The following is a 22,537-nucleotide window of genomic DNA, read 5'->3' as shown; positions in this document are numbered from 1 at the left end:
GCAGTGTTTCATTTAATATTGTAATTTTCTCTCAACATCTTCATCAATAATCACTACATATAGTAGTATAAAACAAAGTCGCTGTCGCTGTCTGTCCGTCCCTATGTATGCTTAAATCTTTAAAACTACGCAACAGATTTTAAAGCGGGTTTTTTTATAGATAGAGTGATTCAAGAGGAAGGTTTATATGTATAATACATGCATAATATTGTAGAGGTACACTGGTAAATTTAGAGGTTTCTAATGTGGTGTGGTAAATAAACACATTTTTTTGCGCTTACATTGCAAACGCTGCCTGAACCCCACGTGATAAATCAAAATAATGTACTACGGTATTATATACCTTTAGGTCTACAAAAAAGTCCGCGATGCTATTTTTTTTATGCAACTTAGAATGGCAAACAAGCTGACGGCCCACCTGGTGGAAAGTGGTAACCGTCGCCTATAGACATGAGCAGTACCGTGGACATAACAGAGTATACTGTTTCGCCCATGATACCCCCCACGCGTTGCCATTCCTGAAGACTCGGGTGTTATTCCTCTGTACCCTGTAAATTCACTGCCCCATCTCATATCGCACCCTTCAAACCGAAACACAGCCATGCAAACACAACTGTTTCACGGTTGAAACACGAACGGGACAGAGGTGGCCAAGCAAACGACTTGTACAACGTCTCCCTCTGGTAAACCCTTGTTTTTACTAAACCCACTTTAGGAATCGCTGCTATAAGGGTAGAACTATAATAAAACTAATAGTCTTTTGGAATTAGGGAGCTTTAACCCTTAAAAGCCTGATTTTTTTAAATCAAATTAAAAAATATACAAGTGTACCCTTCACTGTTTTTACTAATGGGGGAAAATAGTAAAAAAAAAAACGATATTTTTATATATTTATTTTGAAAAAAAAAAAAAAAAAAACATTTGGTAACATGTAAACAGCCAAATATTAAAATAAAATCGATTGTAGGCGCCCAATGCGATTTATAACCCCGGCATCAAGTTTGAAACTTCAGGTGTTTAAGGGTTAAAAACGGTTGAAAGGGTAAATAAATGAAAATACTTTTTTTTTTTTTAATCAAACACGTGTATTTCTCAATTAATCTTGAGCCTGTCGACGTGGTGCGCGTCCGGCGGCAGGCCGTGCACCCGCTGCAAATGTCGCGCGACGTTCCTCCGCCGCGCGAAGCTGTTGTCGCACACGCGGCAACGGAACGTGTACTGGGGCGCGCGGTGGCGGTTTTTGTGTATCCGCATCAGGGTGACCGATTTGAACCGGGCCGGGCACTGGTCGCACTGGGGGAGTGTCAAAACTCTTCAAGCTGGATTTTTTTTTTGATAGGTGAAAATGGCAACCCCGCCTGCGCTAACGGGATACGCTGGAGGAGCACCAGTGAAGGGTGATAGATGAGAATGAAAACAGGCCAGTTAGCGCATCATGATGAATTCATCGGGAATTAACCATGATAGTTTCCAGGGGGAACCGCGAGGAGGTCGACCTGGTTGGGTATATTGCTAGCAATGGGATTCTCAGTCTCCATTACTAACAATCCTTTTCCCCCCACACGAGTGTACGAGAACTACCTGCGAAGAAGCGCCACTGACCGCGCGCTGTAGGTATCACGCGTCGTGTGGGTCGTAACATTTCAAATACATTGCGCGGCGTCGACACTAAGAATTGTTAATAAAAACGAAGTAACGTGCAATAAAATTCCCTCTTGCGCCACCTGCCCACTTCTATCTGTTCTCCTTTAACCAAACGTTGTCTGTAAGAGATCGCCCTAGCGATAACACCGCCTTTTGTACCTTTATGTGTATATTTCAATCTGTATTTATGTTACTGTATTTCACCTGAATTATTCACTTGTCATTGTATATTTTTATTTATGGTGCAATAAAGAGTTAAATAAATAAATAAAAATAAATAAAATACTAGGCCAATTAACCTGTACATTCTTGTCTGGCAAGTGTATGGCAATGTGCTGGAGGTAGCTGCTCTTCCGGTGGAAGCCAGCACTGCACTCCTTGCATACGTACGGCTTCTCGCCAGTGTGCAGGCGCTCGTGGATCTGGTTGGAGACGAGAAGAAAAAATCAACTTTTGTTGAACAAAGCGTCAGTTGGAGTATCTTGGCACGCTTGGCAGGCGGTTTTTTTTTATTGGATGAAAATGGTATGGTAACCCCGCCTGCGATAACGGGATACGCTGGCGGAGCACCAGTGAAGGGTGATAGGTGAGAATGAAAACAGGCCAGTTAGCACATCATGATGAATTCATCAGGAATTAACCATGATAGTTTCCAGGGAGAACCGCGAGGAGTTCGACCTGGTTGGGTATATTGCTAGCAATGGGATTCTCAGTCTCCATTACTAACAATCCCCTTTCCCCCCTGGCAGGCGGATTGGCAACCGCAGTTAGGCTTTGGAGATGTTTTAAGAGGGACGCTGCTGCCCGTCCCTCGCTCACCCTTAGTCGCCTCTTACGACACCCACGGGAAAGGAAGCGGTGGCCTGTTCTATGCCGGGACCGTACGGCCAAGTACTTTACATTTCCTCTATTCAATAATGCACCGCCTACTTATTTCTCTGTTCGTCCAATGGTTGACTGGTAGAGAACACCGTCCGGTGTTAAGTCCGCCATATGTACAAAGAATTACACTGTGCAAGTTTAAATAAATAAATTTACCAGAGGGAGACTTTGTACAAAACTCGTTTGCTTGGCCACCTCTGTCCCATTCGTGTTTCAACCGTGAAGCAGTTGTGTTTGCACGGCTGTTTCGGTTTGAAGGGTGGGATATGGCGTGAATTTACACGGTACAGGGGAATAACACCTGAGTCCTCAGGAATGGCAACGCATGGGGGGTATCATGGGCGAAACAGTATACTCTGTTACGTCCACGGTACTGCTCATGTCTATATGCGACGGTTACCACTTTCCATCAGGTGGACCGTCAGCTTGTTTGGCATTCTAAGTTGTATAAATAAATTTATCAACTTACCTTTACTTGTTCCGCGTTGGACGCCCTGTAGTCGCAGTAGGAACACTTGTCGGTCTTCTCGTAGCCATGTTTGGCGCGACAGTGCATCAGCAGGAGCCGCCTCGTTATGAATCTCTTACCGCAGTGCTGCCAGAAACAGCCAGTTCAGTCACGCTCATCTGCATCACCTATTGCAATGTACCGGGGACGGGGGGGAAAGGATTGTTAACAATGGGAGTCTAAAAGCGCCCATTGCTAGCAATATACCCGATCAAGTCCACTCAAACTCGACTCCCCCTGGAAACCATCGTGGTTAGTTCTTGGTGAACTCGCCAGGACGCGCTAACTGACCTGGTTTCGTCTTCACCTATCATGGTTAATTCCTGATGAATTCATCATGATGGGCTAACTGGCCTGTTTTCATTCTCATCTATCACCCTTCACTGGTGCTCCACTGGCGTATCCCGTTAGCGCAGGGGGGGTTACCATACCATTTTCATCCACCAAAAAAAAAATCGTCTACTGGGGGGAGTGGGGAAGGGATTGTTAGTAATGCAGACTACCAGTTCCATTGCTAGCAATATACCCTGTCAGGTCGACCTATATATGGTGCCCCCTGGAAACCATCGTGCTGAATTCCAGGTGTATTCATCAGAATGTGCTAACTGAGCTACCTTTTCATTCTCACCGATCATATCTCACTGGTGCCCTGCCAGTGTATGCCGTTAGTGAAGAAGGGTTACCATTTCATTATCAGCCATTAAAAAAAAATGCCCAAAACACCGAGACACGAGTCAATTCAGAAAAGTATGTTTCTCATGTTGGTCACGTCGAGATTCGAACTCGTGAAGGGTACAGAACTGGGCAGTGGATTTTTAAAAAAATAACCATACAAAAATGCAAAATTGATTCACACATGCAAAGCAAAATATTGTAGTTTGTAAAAAAAAAAAATATAATCCTCACCTCGCAAACAACATCAAAACCTGTATGTATTTTATAATGATTTCTTAGCGACAATCTGGACGTTAATATTTTATGACAATATTCGCATTCAATCTCCTCTTTGACCCTCTCTATCTTTTTCGTTTTGATTTTGTTACTGTCCTTTTTTCTTTCCCCTTCCGTTTTCTCTATAGTTTTTTTTCTCTTCGTCGTCGACCTCTTTGCAGTTTTGTCCTTTGCACAATTTTGTCTCAATCTGTATTCTCTATCTACAGGTTCATCTGTGCTACGAACTTCCGTCTCGTACTTTAATTGTGTTGACACATCGTTACCTTTATCGTTACAGTATTGGAATGTATCTAACGTCAAATTGTCATCGTGATCTTTAAAATCATTGTCCACTTCATTTGATATGTCAATAAACAACTCCGTTACATTAGTATCGTTCTCCGTTTTACAAATATACGGACTCTCAACTTTAATATCGTAGAGTCTATTGTTTTTTAATCTGTCCACTAGAGTCCTCTGTGCTTCTTCAGCCTTTTTACGTATTTTGATGGATTCATTGATGAAATTTATACATGTTGAACACATTTCTTGTGGTAATTTATCATCGATTTGGACCTGAAATAGGAGAAGTAATAAAATTATGCACATAACTCTCAGATTGTAAATACTACAAGTCTCTTGCAGAACTTAATGATAAAGACACCAAGTTTTATTGAAATCATCAGAAAAATATATTAAAAATGTAAATTAGTGACAAATCATAACATTCAATACTTTAGTTTTTTTTTTTTTTTATTTATACTAAATTCAAATTTAAATCATCTCTATTCAAATACACTTGTTTACAAGCACTTTTAAATCATAATTTTTTTAATATACTGCAGGTTTCGGAAGGTTGTTATCTGTTGTGAACAGCCCGCGAGAAACTCAACAGTTACTCTTTTAAATCTCTGTTGACATTATGTGTGTTTATTTAAATGTACTATGTCTAATATTACACGGTCGTTACAAACCCGCGCATGATCTACTAACACCATGCACACTTGTCATTCAAGTAATCATTTAGTGGCTTTGTTCAATAAGTGTTTTTTAATAACAATTTTAAACTTGTTAAAAGGCAGATCCAAAATACCCTTCCATATCTTAATATAACATTTAATGCCCATTCCCTTAAAAGACCTATTTAACTTTTTCTAAACAATATTTTGGAACGGCAAGTTTGTATTTGTATCTAGTGTTAACATTATTCGGATCGCTGTTTTTATGAAACAGTTGAAGATTTCTATATATATATATATATAAAATGTTTGCATATATATCATTGTGAATGGATGACAATGGAACGATTACCCTGCCTGTGCTATTGGTATACATTGGCAGGGCACCAGTGAGTGGAGGATGAAAAGGCTGGTCAGTTAGCCCATTGTAACAAATTCAATGATAAATTAGTCATGATGGTTTCCAGGGGGCACCCACATGGAGGTTGACTTGGTAGGGTATATTGATAGCCATGGGGACCAACCTCCCCATTACTAACAATCCCTTCCCCCCTATGTTATTGTGAAGCTATGGTGAGAAAATATTTGCTTCCTTAAATTTCTCTCTTACAACTACTATTAAACACAGTCCAACTGATATATGGTTGGGGGGGAAAGTTTTTTCATATGACCAAGCTAAAAAATAGCCTATGCACTTCTCAATACTAAATTTTAAATGAGTAGGTAGCAAATTTAATAAGAATTACTCGAGTCGTTAACATTACAAGAGGTAATGTGAGAATCGTCGATTAAGTTTTAGTTAAAATTTGTTTACACACAAATGATAAATAGAAACGGTATATACCTTAATTCCGGTAGCTATAAAAATAGTATTTGAATACTTTTCACTGTGTTCGGGAAGCAGAAATATAGGATTTAAAGTTTGTAAACTGAGACATATTCTACAGCAATTCCACGAATACATGGCGGCAAGTTGTTTATTATATTATATTATATTAGCATAAAAATTGTTTTTATTAGTTTACTTAAACTTTTTAATTTGTATTTATTATCAGTCTAAGAGTAGCAATTTACTGCGAAATGTAATTAACAAAAATATCTGGTAATACAGCCAAAACTGACGAAAACAAACAAAAAAAAAATAACAATTTCCACAGAGTCCACAAATGCGCAAAAAAAGCAGAACACCAAAGATCCAAAACACGCACGAATCGTAAAAAATTATAATATATTTTTGTAGAAAACCACAGAACAGATTTGTCTTTCTTCATTTAAATATTTATTAGTGGGCATTTTTAAAGCACTAATGTAAGTTTTTTATTAAGCCCATATTTGTGGTAAAACAATCTTTATATTTTATATAACCACGTCCTTAATGTTAAGAGAAATATTTCGTCTTATTTGTCTTACATAAAAGTAATAAATACTAACAGACATATATGTCTGTGGGTTTTCTGCAAAACTACTTCATTGTTATACGTCCGTAAATAATAATGATTATCTACGGAGTCAGAAATAATTCAACTTAATTTGTGCTGTGTCTGTGACATGGCTAAAAAAAGGAACATAACAGTTTCTAATATATTCTGTATAAATGCTGTATGCTGTTATGTTTGTCTTTCTGATTCAGTAAATACGTTTTATTTGTTTACTTAAATTTATTTTTTATATTAGCTGATGTATTTCGCTTCAATTGAAATTAAATAAATAGAAGAATACGGTGTAATTATATTTCGTTAATATGGAGTGGAAATGCTGCAGGACATGTTTAAGTTCACAATCACTGAATCCCATATTTCAAATATCTAATAGTTGCGCAAAATATACAAATGCGTTGTTTTTGGTCACAGGTTTAAAGGTAAATACTTAAAATAATAAAAAGAATATTTTTAATCTACTACATTCAATTTTCGAATATTTTTTTTCTATATAATCGTAATATGTATTTTGTTCTAAGAAATACCGGCAAAAAATTAACAAAATTTGCATGGATAGAACCAATATGTCGTACAAACTTGAACAGCACTATGTATATCGCAGAATACACTGATACTTCTCATGTGTTATCATTCATGTATATTATATTTTTGTATCTATATATTTGCTGTTCTGTCTTCTCATATATTTTTTTAATTGTTAATACATTGAATTCCAAATATAAATCTTTTCAATTGGAATGTGTATGACAAGGCTGTCTGGTGGATAGACTCACAGTCAAATATTTCATGTTTTTTTTTATACCACTAAGGTAACAAACAAGCATACAGCCCACCTGATGATAAGTGGTTACCTTAGCCTATGAACACCTGTAATACCAGAGGTATTACACATGGGTCGTTGTCCCTATAGAAACCTCTTTACCCCCCTTTTGAAGAACTCCATGCTGTAGTCTCTTGGGAAAACTCCGGCAGGGAGCTCATGTATGCCACAAATCTTTGGTATAAGGCAGTTTTACAAACAATGTGACCCATACAGCTCCATACAATAATATAAGCAATTTGATACTTAAAAATTATATGTTTTTCTTGAAAAAAATTGCCTTTTTAATGATTTTATTTAATCCTATATGTATATATCTACACTGCCATGGACAGTTTTATTTCCACCCCCCACTAGATGGAGTGACAATCTCAAAACACATTGCAGAGAGTCTGTCAACGCAGGTGGCTCAGGACCCTTCTTTATAGCAGTCTATGGGGGAGTCCTATGTCCAGCAGTGGGCAGATAATGGACGAGATTTTTTTTCTACCACTGAGGTGGCAAACAAGCATACGGCCCACCTGATGGTAAGCGGTTACCGTAGCCTATGAACACTTGCAATACCAGAGGTATTACACGCGCATCATTGTCCCTGAAGAAACCCCTTCACCCCCCTTTTGAAGAACCCCATGCTGTAGTCACTTAGGAAAACCTCGGCAAGGAGCTCATTCCACAACCTGAGTGTTCAGTTCAGTGTTATCACACTTGACAGGCAGGTTGGTAACAGCAGTCAGTCTTTTAGAAATGTTTTGAGAGGGACGCTGCTGCCCATCCCTTGACTATTAAGTTCTCTTAAATGCCTCTAATTACACCCACAGGAAAAGAAGGGCTGGCCCATTCTATTATTATATTGTAATTGAAGAATATGTATTTGTAAATTAAATTTATTATATTAATTATATTATGATATTTATACGCATATAATCTGTAGTCAATGTTGTGTACGCCTGCTACAGGTATTCATACCAGCGTGCTACACAAAAGATGTTATTTAATTTATGTATAACATGTATAAATAAATATAAATATATACGGACAAATCACACAGATTGAGCTAGCCCCAAAGTGAGTTCGAGACTTGTGTTATGGGATACTAACTCAACGGTACTATATTTATAATAGATACATATATAGATAAACATCCAAGACCCAGGCCAATCAGGAAAAGATCGTTTTCCATCATGACCTGGCCGGGGATCGAACCCGGGGTCTCCACGTCGCAGGCAGGCGTGTTGACCGCTGCGCCACGGAGGACGACTATTATATTTATATTTATATTTACCTAATTCGAAATAAATAAATAAATAAATAAATACAATTATTAATCAATTCCTACTTTTTTTTAGATCGAAATCAATGATAGACTGCCCCAACAGTTGTGCAGCAAATGTGTCGACTTCATAAACCAATATTTGGACTTCAGGGACATGTCGCGACGTGTACATAAAACTCTAATTGGCAAGTTGAACGCTGTACACGATAAAAATACCAGTTTGGACATTGACAATGATAAATTAATCAACATCACAAATGTTAAAGTCGAGATGTGTGACGAATCCGGTTCCAATGATGCTCCAGATACGGATAGAGCGAGTTGTGATGAAAAAGTTGATAGTGTTAAAATGAAAGATTCCTTCAAATACGAGACGACAGTCGAAGAATTGTTGAAGGAGAAAAAGGAGATCGTTTTTAAGAATGTATATTTTAAAAAGAGAATAACTGGCGGTAAGATTAAAGTGGAACATAGCATGGCATTAGAGGAGATAGCCAGAATAGACGAGAAGAAGTTTGAGAAGAAAAAAGAAGACAGCGGTCCAGTGGAATGTAAATATTGTCACAAACTGTTTCAGAGTAAAGTAAAAATGTACAACCATTATAAAACTCATAATGGACTCAAGTTTGTATGCGAGGTAAGTTAAATTAATCAATCAATACATATATATATATATATATATATATATATATATATATATATAAAATCGTAACTGCTCGCTGTCTGTACATGGAAGATATATAAGAAAAACTATTATAGGAGGGCTTTACGAACGCAATAGAACCCAGAAACAATGACTTTTAGATTTTTTGTCTATTTTTCTGTAGGTTTGTGCACGCCAATCTCAGAAACGGTTTAACCGATTTAAATACAGTTTTCACTAACGCGTCGCGGTTTGCCCCACTTAACATTTAGTGTTTGTTTTATTTCAATCGGTTCATAAATAAAAATGTTATATCAATGTAAAGAGTCACATATGAAATGCTATAAAATAACCGATCAGTTGAATTGGCTGACACTTTACGAAGGTATTAGGTACGTAATTATCATTTAAGTATATAATACAATATAAGGCCGGATTCATGAAGGGGTCCAATGGGAACTTTAGATTTTTTGAATTTTGAATGGGATATTTTTAACTTTTTTTTTTATTTATGCAACTTAGAATGGCAAACAAGCTGACGGTTCACCTGATGGAAAGTGGTAACCGTCGCCTATAGACATGAGCAGTACCGTGGACATAACAGAGTATACTGTTTCGCCCATGATATCCCCTATGCATTTCCATTCCTGAGGACTCGGGTGTTATTCCTCTGTACCGTGTAAATTCACTGTCATATCCCACCCTTCAAACCGAAACACAGCCATGCGAACACAACTGCTTCACGGTAGCAACACGAATGGAACAGAGGTGGCCAAGCAAACGACTTTTGTACAAAGTCTCCCTCTGGTAAATTTCTCTCGATCATTAAGTCCCTTACGACATCCACGAGGAAGGGGCCCACATTATGCCTACCTAGAATAAAAATTTTCCTCCAGCACTGCGGCAGGAAGTTCATGAACAGACGGCGCCTGGTGATGCACTGCAAAGCGAAGCATGGCTACGAGAAGACTGACAAATGCTCGTATTGCGATTACCGAGGGTCCAACCCGGAGCTGGTCAAGGTGAGGGAGCATTTAATACTGGTATTGATTATAGAAACTGGCTACCACGATATTATACCTATATTATACCTACTCTCCCCCCCCCCCCCATTATGGCGAGTCCCTTGAATGGATTTGGCCACAACAGAATATCAGTGTTTTGCTCTTTAAGGGCAAAGCTGAGTTGTGACCATTTTGTGTTTTTTTTTTTGATGGGTGAAAATGGTATGGTAACTGTAACGCCTGCGCTAACGGGATACGCTGGCGGAGCACCAGTGAAGGGTGATAGATGAGAATGAAAACAGGCCAGTTAGCACATCATGATGAATTCACCGGGAATTAACCATGATAGTTGCCAGGGGAAACCGCGAGGAGTTCGACCTGGTTGGGTATATTGCTAGCAATGGGATTCTCAGTCTCCATTGTATAAAAAAAATCTATTGTAGATCCACGAGCGAACGCACACGGGTGAGAAGCCGTTCGTGTGTCCAACATGCGGCAGCGGTTTCCACCGGCGGAGTACGTACTTGCAGCACGTGGCCATACACCTGCCTCACAAGACTGTGCCGGTTAGTATGCGCGCATTATCCTTTTTATGGATGATAAATTACGCCTTGTGGTCCCGGCGTAGAATGGACCACTGAAGGGGTGGTCTGGTTGACTAATATCATTATAGAAGTATTATATATATAGTAGTATAAAATGCACCGTGGTCCCGGCATAGAATGGGCCACTGTAAGGGCCTGGCTGACTAATATCATTATAGAAGTACAATACATATTGTAGTATTATATAATGTGCGCTGTGGTCCTGGCATAGAATGGGCCACCGAAGGGGCCTGGCTGACTAATATCATTATAGACGTACAATACATATAGTAGTATAATGTGCGCTGTGGTCCCGGCATAGAATGGGCCACCTCTTCCTTCTCCGTGGGTGTCGTAAGAGGCGACTATGGGACGGCGAGGGATGAGCAGCAGCGTCTCTCTTAAAACAACACCAGATGGAGACTTTGTACAAAAGTCGTTTGCTTGGCCACCTCTGTCACATTCGTGTTTCTACCGTGAAGCAGTTGTGTTTGCATGGCTGTGTTTCGGTTTGAACGGTGGGATATGGCAGTGAATTTACATGGTACAGAGTCAAAACACCTGTGTCCTCAGGAATGTCAACGCATGGAGGTGTCATGGGCGAAACAGTATACTCTGTTATGTCCACGGTACTGCTCATGTCTATAGGCGACGGTTACCACTTTCCCTCAGTTGGGCCGTCAGCTTATTTGCCATTCTAAGTTGTATAAAAAAAAAAGGTACCAGGGACACATGATAGGTGAGGATGAAAAGGTAGGTCAGTTAGTCGTGGTTGAATACACCTGGAATTCAACACGATGGTTTCCTAGGGGGACCGCGGGGAGGTCGACCTGATAGGGTATATTGCTAGCAATGGGATCTTCCCTTCCCGATTATATTAAGACTATTTCGTTCACAGTGCGACGAGTGTCCGGCCCTGTTCAAATCGGTGACACTTATGCGAATACATAAGAATCGGCATAAAGTGCGCCGCAGGAAACGCGAGATGAGGGACAAGATGGCGTCCGCGCGTCAAACATGAGGAATTGTTCGGATCGATACCCGCTGCTGATTTTCACCACCGTACAACCCGCCATAAACTAAAATCTCAACCCAACCATCTGGACGAGCGGCGGTCCTCCACCGTGCGTTTTTCAAGGCACTTTCTTCCACGCACAACCACTCTTTGGAATCAACTTCCAGCAGCGGTATTTCCGAACCGATACGACAACATAACCTTCAAGAAAAGAGTATATTCCTTTTTAAAAGGCCGGCAGCACACCTGCAATGCCGTTGGTGTTGCGGGTGATCATGGGCGGCGGTAGTCACTCACCGTCAGGAGAGCCGCATGCTCGTTTGCCCCTTGCGTTGTAAAAAGAAAAGAAAAAAACAGTCGAAATGAAGCCGCGAACGACAATTCCCATAATAAAACATAATTGCAACCTCTTTATTTCCTATAACAACAAATAATGCACGAATAGTTTGTGAAAGATTGTAAAGAAATAGTATTACGTAGAACGGTTGCTTACTGATCGCTGAATAGGTTTCAAATAGGCTTTGGTAAATGGATACTGATCCAGTATCTATATATTGGTTTCCTCTGTTGATATTGACACTGATGGCGGGAAAAAGGTCATCAGCCATTTCGATATCGCCCGTATCGGTCGGATATCTATTTTCGAATATGTTAAAAGTCTGTTATATAATATTATTTTTTGGATAACAGACGTTTAATATATACGTTATTATACCAGTATATATTTATTGTAACTAAAATATATAGATACTGCTATACATCACGCTCACCTATTTCCAGCGATGAGGTAGCAACACGTAATATTATGTCTGTGATTCTAACCATAGGAATAGTACATTCACTTCCCTGCTCATTATATGATCATTCCTTATACATTCAAGTCTTTTATTTAATAAAAAAATCCTTTTTCTTCCTTCATCCGTTTGATCCCTGTTAGCTCATTCTGACCCTTTGATGTATAATTCCTTAGTTTCCTTTATTTCTTGTAATAACATTAAACTATTAATTATCATTAATATCAAAATGTACCGTTTCTTTTCAATATTCTAGCTGATTTTCTGTTTGTTACTGGCATAATGGGCAACACTAATCGTTTGCCAAAATAAAAAAAAAAAAAAATTACACTTCAAAAGTAAGTATTTTATTTTGTTCATATTCCCGCCAAATCGGTTTCGGGCAATCAAGTTCGGGCGAGCAAAGTCGTAGGCAAAGGTAAGTGTTGATCAAAATTGGAAGATTCATAGATTTATTGACTTTGTACAAAACTCGTTTGCTTGGCCACCTCTGTCCCATTCGTGTTTCTACCGTGAAGCAGTTGTGTTCGCATGGCTGTGTTTCGGTTTGAAGGATGGGATATGGCGTGAATTTACAGGGTACAGAGGAATAACACCTGAGTCCTCAGGAATGGCAACGCATGGGGGGTATCATGGGCGAAACAGTATACTCTGCTGTGTCCATGGTGCTGCTCATGTCTATAGGCGACGGTTACCACTTTCCATCAGGTGGGCCGTCAGCTTGTTTTATAAAAAAAAATTAGATTATTTAGAAGTAAAAAAACCAAGTAAAGTAAATTTTTTTTTAATACATTTTGTACAATAAAGATTTATAATGTAATTCAAAATTACAACATAATTACATTTCATTAAAAAAAAATCTATTTATACTTAAAAAAATCATTATCCATCTTATAATTTAAAACACAATTGGTCGTTTAATTAAAATTATTTTGTTTAATTTCCCTACCATTATTGTCTGACTGCCAACACAAATTCCCACTGCCATTTCGTCCACGCACGTTTTCTTTGCTAATATGGAAGGTTGTGGCACTTCTGGCAGTAACAGTGGTGGTCATTCTTCGAATGTTGGCAGTCGCACGCATACTAATGGTGGCGGAATTAAACGAGATAATTCTAAACAAATAACCAGTGGTATGGACATCACCAAGACAACATGTAGTTTAGTAAAATATTAATATAGTACATTTAAATATACATTTTTTATTATTAAAATAATAGGTACACGAATAATACTGTAATTTAAATCAGTGTTTGTTACCAAACTCCTCCGAAACGGGATTATCGATTTTCATGAAATTTTGTGCGCATATCGGGTAGGTCTGAGAATCGGCCAACATCTATTTTTCATACCCCTCAATGATAAGGGTGACCCACCACGCCTAAATATTTTTTTTTTATTTTTATTTTATTATAATTTAGCATTGAAAAATACATACAACTTTATATTTTCATCGTTTTACGATCAACCCCTGTATTTTAATCGCGATTTTTATATTACGCAATAAGTGGTAAAACAACGTTTACGGGGTCAGCTAGTATATATATATATATATGTATATATATATATATATATATATATATATATATATATATGTATGTATATATATATATATATATATATATGTCTCGTTGTGATCATCCCGGGAGCACTCGCTGACTGTAATCAGTAACGAATCGAAACCTCCAGTCGATCGGTCGATGATCGATTCGTACTACTATCGGTTTAGTAAAGTACCAATTGTGGCCATCCATCCTAGTTCCTGTCGCAGTTTTAATACTGGCTGTTGACACTGAGGTTTTTTAGAACAATGTATTATTTTTAAGTTGGTTCTTTGTCAGATTTTTATAAGACATGTCTCGTATTTCTTTCACTAAACTTTTCATTTTATATCTCGAATACTGTAAAGTTTTATTACTGTATCCTGCTATTTACAACAGTTCCCACTAGCGCTACCATTTCTTAACCCTTCTTTGCATAACGGTGGAAATTTCCATCATAACATTGAACGCCCAAAAATTATACAAAAGACCAAGTTCACTTTAAGTTGATCGTGTATGAATACCTTTTTAATGTCCATTGCAGAGAAAAAAAACATAGCTGTCAAATTTATTTCTTTAACCATTTTTCCTTTAATTTTGAACATGAATTATATCGCCTTGATTTATTTCACCAATAAAAAAAAATCATGCAAAGAAGGGTTGATTGCTTAAGCAATCACTTAGGCTTCATTGTATTATATACTTAAATGATAATTACGCACCTAATACCTTCGTAAAGTTCCAGCCAATTCAACTGATCGGTTATTTTATAGCACTTCATATGTGACTCTTTACATTGATATAACATTTTTATTTACGAACCGATTGTAATAAAACAAACACTAAATGTTAAGTGGGGCAAACCGCGACGCGTTAGTGAAAACTGTATTTAAATCGGTTAAACCGTTTCTGAGATTAGCGCGCACAAACGTAAAGACTAACAGACAAAATTCTAAAAATCATTGTTTCTGGGTTCTATTGCGTTCGTAAAGCCCTCCTATAATAGTTTTTCTTATATATCTTCCATGTACAGACAGCGAGCAGTTACGATTTTATATATATATATATATATATATATGTATTAAAAATTACAATAATTTTTAAATGCTATATAATTTACAATAATTTAAACATATTTACATAAAAACATTTTTTTTTCCATTTAATAGTTCCCACTTGTCGGTGCAACTAATTCATGCATCTTCCCCCAGCCAGCTCTATCCCAGGCCATATCCTTGACCTCCCTATACGACATGACACCTAGTGTTTCTATTATCTGTGCCATGTAGTTATTCCTCGGTCTTCCTCTTTCTCTTTTGCCTTCTGTTATAATATTAAAAATCGGAATCCATTTACAAACGATCAAACCCGTGATGGTAATCCTCCCCCATAAGGGGGGAGGCTTTGTTCAGCTGTGAACGGTTTTTTTAATGGGTGATAATGGAATGGTAACCCCGCCCGCGCTATCGGTATACACCGGCGGGGCACCAGTGAAGGATGATAAATGAGGATGAAAGCAGGTCAGCCGGTACCCCATCGTGACGAATTCCATTAGAATTCACCACGACGGTTTCCAGGGGGAACCGCGTGGACCGACCTGACAGGGTATATTGCTAGTAATCGGTGAGTTTTTTTGATGGGTGAAAATGGTATGGTAGCCCCGCCTGCGCTAACGGTATAGGCTGGCGGAGCACCAGTGAAGGGTGATAGATGAGAATGAAAACAGGCCAGTTAGCACATCATGATGAACTCATCTGGATTTAACCATAATAGTTTCCAGGGAAAACCGCGAGGAGGTCGACCTGGTTGGGTATGTTGCTAGCAATGGGATTCTGTCTCCATTACTAACAATCCCTTTCCCCCCAGTAATAGGTCAGTTAGACCCCATTACCAACAATCCCTTTCCGCCCAGTTAAGTACTAATATGACTTCTTCCATGGTTTCTTGTCTGAGATCTACAGCTGTACGCGTGCGATGGGTCCCTGCTGGTCGTCAGGCAGCCCGTGTACCCGGCGCGTGTGGGCGCGTACCTTGTTCGGCTTCTCGAAGCGGTGGTCGCACACGGGGCACAGGTAGCCGTACCGCCTGCCAGTATGCGCGTTGTGCTTGTGAATTTGAAGGAACTTCCGGGACTTCAACCTCTTCGGGCACAAGTCACACTGGCCGCGAAATCGAAAAAAAAAATTAGCTCTAAAGTATGTATATATATATTATGTTTTCTCAAACATGCTTGGAAATGTGAGCATTATTTTGACAATCTTCTTCGAGATAAATCAAAATTGCTGTACTGGCCAGATACATGCGGGCAGCGGCCGGCAAAAGTTGGATGAAAATCCATGATAAATTACTATGTAAACTTTACTTCGAAACATGGCTACCAAGGAGGTAACTAATAAAAGGTTTTATTTAAATTTCGAACTGGCTTGCAAATAGAAAGCTGTTTATTGAAAAAAAAAAGGAACATTAAAAAGTAAAATTGTGTTTTTGATTTCCGCGCATTGTTTGAAAAAAGTACTATACAAGCCTTGGCCACAACTAGGCATTGATGGACTCACGTATGTGTGCCTCGGCTACGCCTTGGCCCACATTTGCATGTTCGTTCATCAATGCCTCAGTTGCTGGCCGCTGCAGTAATGTACTATAGATAGATAGATAGATAGATAATTTATTTGCATTACTTACAGCACACAAATTATAACATATACATAAAAAGCGAGATAAGAGTAATGATTAAAAACAAAATACATAAAGCCAAGTACAATTTTTCTGCTTCACGGTAGAAACACGAATGGGACAGAGGTGGCCAAGCAAATGACTTTTGTACAAAGCCTCCCTCAGGATTCACTACTATTTACATGTTTCGATCGCAGCGCGCCTCATCGAGGTTACTGATGACCCAAGAGCTGGTAGCTACTTTGCCCAAAAGATAAGTTTGGCAATCCAAAGAGGTAATGCTGCCAGTATCTTGGGTACGCTGCCTCGGTGTGGTGCGTTGGGAGATTACTTTTAATTGTTATTAGTATTTAAGGAATTTTGTAAAAAAAATAAAAAAAAATATGTTGAATCTAAATCTAGTCTGTATATATGTCTGGTATAGTCTGCCATCTTAATTTATATAACATTTTTTTTTATATATATTTTTTTTATTTCATATTTTTTAATAACATTTTGAATTTTAATGACTTATTTAACATTTATTCTTTTTAAGTTTTAATATTTACACGCCTAATTATGGCGAAATATGTGAACTTTTACTTATTGTTAACATATATACACTTACCATGTTTCTTGTAAATAAATAAATAAACAAACTATGGTGTTATTCCTCTATACCCTTTAAATTCACTGCCATATCCTACCCTTCAAACCGAAATACAGCCATGCGAGCGCAGCTGCGTTACGGTAGAAACACGAGTGGTACTTGTCGTTGGTAAAAGACGTTGTTGTTACCTGGAAGTTCTTGTCGGGCAGGTGTATGGCGATGTGCTGCACCAGGTTGGAGCGGCGGTGGAAGGTGGCGCCGCAGTGGTCGCACACGTACGGCCGCTCGCCCGTGTGCCGCCGCTCGTGGATCTGTTCACATCATGGATATAGACATATTTAAAAAAAAATATCGTTTTTAATTCTTTATTTATAATTATTGACCGCGTCATACACACACGGACACAACACACACGTGCACACATACACGCTCACACACACACGTACAAACACGCACGCACGCCCGCACACACACATACTCACATGCACACATACTCACATGCACACGCACACACGTACACACACGCACGCACGCGCGCACACACACACTCACACACACACACAGAGAGAGAGAGACACGCTCTCACACACACACAATCACGTAGGCACGCACACACACAAACACATGCACGCAGGCCGCGTACGTACCGTGAGCGCCTCCTTGGTGGCGGAGCTGTAGTCGCAGTACGCGCACGTGTGGATGCGGCCGAGCCCGTGCCGCGCGCGCTTGTGCTCCTGCAGCTGGTTGTTGTTGCGGCACCGCTTGCCGCACGACTGCACGCGCACACACAATGATCAACATCATCGACATCATCATCATCACCACCTTCCCACCCTTATCCTATTTCTTTACAGAAATCTGATAATAATATTGTAAGCTGACGATTCACCTTATGGAAAGTGGTGACCGTCGCAAAACCCCCAAGAGGAAGGTTTATGTTCAGCAGTGGACAGATAAAGGCTGATATAGTAAATAATTTAACATCTGTCCCATTCGTGTTTCTACCGTGAAGCAGTTGTGTTTGCATGGCTGTGTTTCGGTATGAAGGGTGGGATATGGCAGTGAATTTACAGGGTACAGAGGAATAACACCCGAGTCCTCAGGAATGACAACGCGTGGGGTGTATCATGGGCGAAACAGTATACTCTGTTATGTCCACGGTACTGCTCATGTCTATAGGCGACGGTTACCACTTTCCATCAGGTGAACTGTCAGCTTTTTTGCCATTTTAAGTTGTATAAAAAAAAAATAACTGGTTTTGACATGACTGAAGTTGGTTTTTTGTGAAATACAATCTAATAATATTCTTTGAGGCACAATGGCAGACCCTAATCAGGGAATCATCACCATGCTCATCTCTGCTTACCTCGCAGACGCAGTAGTTGGTGTGGAACCTCATGTGAGCCTTGTATGTGGCCTTCATCCGGAACTCCTTGCTGCACGTGGTGCATTTATAAGATGCAGCATTGGGTATCATGCAGCGTTTCTTCTTTGTACCTGTTGTTTGCTTCTAGAACAGAAGAGCAACATTAGTCTGTATAGAAAATATTATGTCCAAAAACATAATCTAAACATAAATTAATATTATAAAGAGGAAAGATTTGATTTTTAGTTTTTGAAATCACTTCAAAAAGAAGGAAGGTTTCTATTCAACATATATGTGTGTGCGTGCTTGTGTGCGTGTGTGCGTGTGTGTATGTGCGCGCGAGTGTGCATGTGTGCGTGTGCGCGCACACGTGTGTGCGTGTGTAAACTATTAATAATGTAACTAAACCAAACCTGTTTAAATTTTGGTTTTACATCTTTCTTTGTGAGATCATCAAAATCATTGACAATACCAGCTTGATAGTCATCACTGTAGTTGTGGGAATCGTCATTCTGAAAACCGTTGTCGTAGACCTCATAATGAACATCATTGTCCTTTATATCAGGCTGCGACTTTGTCACTTTTTTGTCTTTGTAAACTTTCTTTTGTAACCTGGTGTTGTACTTCTTTTTGGGTTTCCGTCCGGACACCATGTTCAGCAAGGTCTTCTCCGCTTTTCGACTTGTTCTTCTGAATTGTAATGCTGTATTCATTAAATCTAAACATTTCATACACATTTTTTGTGATAACCCATCGTCCATTCTGATCTGAAATCAGGGTTTCAATCTTTTAACTGACCTAGTTAGAGTTAACCAACAAATTCTACCTGAGGGAGATTTTGTACAAAAGTCATACGCATGGTGAATATATAATATACTATACTACGCATTTATTTGTAATTGTATTTATTTTTTTATACAACTTAGAATGGCAAACAAGCTGACGGCCCACCTCATGGGAAGTGATAACCGTCGCCTATAGACATGAGCAGTATCATGGACATAACAGAGTATACTGTTTCGCCCATGACCATGGCGAAACAGTATACTCTGTTATGTCTACAGTGGTACTGTGGATTGTGGATTCATATCTATAGATGACGGTTACCACTTTCCATCAGGTTTTTTAATAGATGATAATGAAATGGCAACCCTACCTGCACTATCGGTATACTCTGGCTAGGCACCAGTGAAAGATGACAGGTGAGGATGAAAGCAGGTCAGTTAGCCCATCCTGACGAATTCAACTAGAATTAACCATGATGGTTTCAAGGGGGAACCACATGGAGTTCGATCTGACAGGGTGTATTGCTTGCAACAGGGCAGTTTGATTCCATTACTAATAATCCCTTTCCCCCAACTGCAGGGAAAAACTGTGAGCGGTGACAGGTGAGCTTATCACCGCTCACTGGTGACCCGCCAGCGTGCACCGATAGCGCAGGCGGGGTTGCCATTCCATTATCATATATTAAAAAAAAATTAAATTTTATTATATTAAAAAAAATTGTTCAAAACTTACATCTAAACCCGTGACTAATTTCAGATCTTCCGTCCTCTTTTTCTCCGTATCTTTACTGATGAATATAGAAACCAAGTCCTGTGTGCTCAGACATGTTCGACAGTACAATATTACGGGAATCTTCTTTTCAATTCTTATAGGTTTAATGACTTTTTGTTTTTTGGCATTTCGCTTTCTCATCGCAATATTATTTAGTAACAATACGGCCAACATTTTCTCTCTTTTTGATTTTTAAACTATATAAAAATAATTACACTGTCTATTGGAAATTATTTTATATCCAATAGTGATTAATTCATCGTCAGACATTTAATGATATTCTTATTTTAAATGAGAATTTAAATTTAAAAAAAATAAACGCCCGCAATTATAGGTGCGGAATGAATTTTTATTTTCATCGGGCGGGCGTCACTCGGAGGAATTTTTATGTATGAAACAATGTTACCGTTTTAGTCTGTCAAAAGTTTAACCTAATAAATTTGAGTAGAACTTAGTAAAAGTATATACATATATTATTTTATTAAAATATATATATGTATGAAATAGACCTTTTTGTAGTTGACTATATTATTTTTATTTTAAATGGTGACATTTTAACAGGAAACCGCATACTACATATCTAATTAATTAATTAATCATACATAAGTAATATTTATGTTTGTAATCATCACTACTTATAATTCAATTTTAGTTCATATCGATAAATAATAGGAACCATGGTAGGAATAACACTAATGGATTTTGGTTAATTTTACAAGTTCATCAAAATTAGTAATATTGCATAGAAAATATATAATATATGTTTCTATATGAACGAGTTACCTTAGTTAGTTAGTTAGTTAATTAACTTAATTATATAATATATTAAATTTGTTGTATTTTTTTTATTTTAGTTACCTTATAAATCTGTTATTTCTAAACCAATTTGGGACATTCTTTTTTATTTGAAAGATACATATCATATACTTACAGATTGGCCGCGTAGAAATGTTATCAAAATCACTTCAGTAGTTTAGATTAAATTAACTAGTTTTGTCATAAATAAAGTCGGTTTTTCTTTGTATAAGACAATCTTTAATTATTGTTTATAAATACATAATTTATTAAAATACCTATTAGTTATTTTAATATTTAAAAAAAAATATAAGTGAAGCATTGTTTTTGTAATGGAACCATACGGCTATTCTTGTTGGATATGATCTGCCATGATGTAACATAATAGTTTGGTAACATAGCTTCATACAAAAACGTCATATCAATAACAATGTCCCAACTGTCGTAAGCCTGTAGCTATCTGTCATCTTCACTTATGTGTTTCATTATATGCAATAACAATATTGCTTTTTAATTATTGTCTTATTAAAAATATAATAATTGACTATCATGCAAACGCCAGGTAGATTTTCGAAAGACATTTCTAAACTGCATTCTACCTATTTATAAATGAGAATTAAAATTTTTATAAAATGAAATTTAATTTTAAACTCGTCGACACATATTTTTAATACCGATAAATTTGATGAGGTTCGATCGGGACCTAAGAACAAGGAAATCTTTATTCGGGACTTAACGTGAGGCAATTGCAGGTAAATAGTTTGAACGTGTATGTCGTAATGACGAAACGTAGGCAATAAAAATTAGGTACGTAGGTAATATTTACAGTTAGTTGCATGACCCGATCATTATCAACATCATTTCAGCCATTATACGTCCACTGCTGGACATAAGCCTCCCCCACAGACTGCCATAAAAAACAATCCTGAGCCACCTGCATCCATTGACTCCCTGCAATGCATTTCAGGTCGTCACTCCATTTAGTGGAGGTTCGTCCTACACAGCGTTTGCCCGTATGCGCCACTCATCTTTCTTCCCCATCGGTTGTCGGTTCTTCGAACTATATGATCAGCCATTGACACTTCAACTTGTCCTTCGAGTTTCAACCGTGAAGCAGCTGTGTTTCGGCTTGAAGGGCGTGAATTTACTGGGTACAGAGGAATAACACCTGAGTCCTCAGGAATGGCAACGCATGGTGGGGTATCATAGGCGAAACAGTATATTCTGTTATGTCCACGGTACTGCTCATGTCTATAGGCGACGGTTACCACTTTCCATCAGGTGGGCCGTCAGCTTGTTTGCCATTCTAAGTTGTATAAAAAAAAAAGAGCTATGTCGGTTATTTTTGTTTTTTTTTTTTTTGCGGATATCCTCGTTTCGGATTCTATCACGCGAAGAGACTCTGAGCATAGCCCTCTCCATAGCCTGCCGAGTAATTTGAAGCTTTTGCATACGGGCAATCGTGTAGGAGCGTGTTTCGGTTCCATGACTCATCAGTGGCAACACGCACTGATTAA

The 22,537-nt window shown here is 38.4% G+C and overlaps 3 protein-coding genes across 3 annotated transcripts; 1 reads left to right on the top strand and 2 right to left on the bottom strand.

The window, feature by feature from the left end:
- Positions 1–1,026: 1,026 nt before the first annotated feature.
- LOC113520133 (zinc finger and SCAN domain-containing protein 12-like) lies at positions 1,027–6,396 on the bottom strand. Its single transcript, XM_026905397.3, has 5 exons — positions 5,771–6,396; positions 3,941–4,543; positions 2,996–3,121; positions 1,944–2,066; positions 1,027–1,293 (listed from the first exon to the last, which is right to left on the bottom strand). Exons 1-5 carry the CDS (start codon positions 5,888–5,890, stop codon positions 1,093–1,095), a joined length of 1,173 nt encoding a protein of 390 aa, XP_026761198.2. The 5' UTR covers positions 5,891–6,396; the 3' UTR covers positions 1,027–1,092.
- Positions 6,397–6,496: 100 nt separating this feature from the next.
- Positions 6,497–13,753, top strand: LOC113520135 (RB-associated KRAB zinc finger protein-like). The gene is made up of 5 exons (XM_052899729.1): positions 6,497–6,784; positions 8,532–9,095; positions 9,998–10,123; positions 10,549–10,671; positions 11,588–13,753. The coding sequence occupies exons 1-5, from the start codon at positions 6,668–6,670 to the stop codon at positions 11,708–11,710; spliced, it is 1,053 nt and encodes a 350-aa protein (XP_052755689.1). The 5' UTR covers positions 6,497–6,667; the 3' UTR covers positions 11,711–13,753.
- On the bottom strand, positions 13,267–20,596 carry LOC113511396 (GDNF-inducible zinc finger protein 1-like). Its single transcript, XM_052899699.1, has 6 exons — positions 20,187–20,596; positions 19,082–19,435; positions 18,669–18,812; positions 17,950–18,075; positions 17,491–17,613; positions 13,267–16,199 (listed from the first exon to the last, which is right to left on the bottom strand). The coding sequence occupies exons 1-6, from the start codon at positions 20,397–20,399 to the stop codon at positions 15,996–15,998; spliced, it is 1,164 nt and encodes a 387-aa protein (XP_052755659.1). The 5' UTR covers positions 20,400–20,596; the 3' UTR covers positions 13,267–15,995.
- Between the last annotated feature and the right edge of the window lie 1,941 nt (positions 20,597–22,537).

The sequence above is a fragment of the Galleria mellonella genome, unplaced genomic scaffold (assembly GCF_026898425.1).
Source record: "Galleria mellonella isolate WM207_F2 unplaced genomic scaffold, CSIRO_AGI_GalMel_v1 utg121, whole genome shotgun sequence".
NCBI lineage: Eukaryota > Metazoa > Arthropoda > Insecta > Lepidoptera > Pyralidae > Galleria > Galleria mellonella.
Note: the sequence above shows the minus strand (reverse complement) of the source record. Positions and strands in the feature narration are given on the sequence as shown.

Excerpts from the sequence above, each read along its gene's own strand:
- LOC113520133 (XM_026905397.3), bottom strand. The coding sequence starts at position 5,890 with ATGTATTCGTGGAATTGCTGTAGAATATGTCTCAGTTTACAAACTTTA. Across the intron at positions 3,122-3,940 it reads GTTTTGATGTTGTTTGCGAG|CACTGCGGTAAGAGATTCAT; the intron begins GTGAGGATTATA and ends TGTTTCTGGCAG. Across the intron at positions 2,067-2,995 it reads CCAACGCGGAACAAGTAAAG|ATCCACGAGCGCCTGCACAC; the intron begins GTAAGTTGATAA and ends GTCTCCAACCAG.
- LOC113520135 (XM_052899729.1), top strand. The coding sequence starts at position 6,668 with ATGGAGTGGAAATGCTGCAGGACATGTTTAAGTTCACAATCACTGAAT. Across the intron at positions 6,785-8,531 it reads TTTTGGTCACAGGTTTAAAG|ATCGAAATCAATGATAGACT; the intron begins GTAAATACTTAA and ends ACTTTTTTTTAG. Across the intron at positions 10,672-11,587 it reads TGCCTCACAAGACTGTGCCG|TGCGACGAGTGTCCGGCCCT; the intron begins GTTAGTATGCGC and ends TTTCGTTCACAG.
- LOC113511396 (XM_052899699.1), bottom strand. The coding sequence starts at position 20,399 with ATGTTGGCCGTATTGTTACTAAATAATATTGCGATGAGAAAGCGAAAT. Across the intron at positions 19,436-20,186 it reads AATTAGTCACGGGTTTAGAT|ATCAGAATGGACGATGGGTT; the intron begins GTAAGTTTTGAA and ends CCCTGATTTCAG. Across the intron at positions 18,076-18,668 it reads CCAACTACTGCGTCTGCGAG|TCGTGCGGCAAGCGGTGCCG; the intron begins GTAAGCAGAGAT and ends GTGCGCGTGCAG.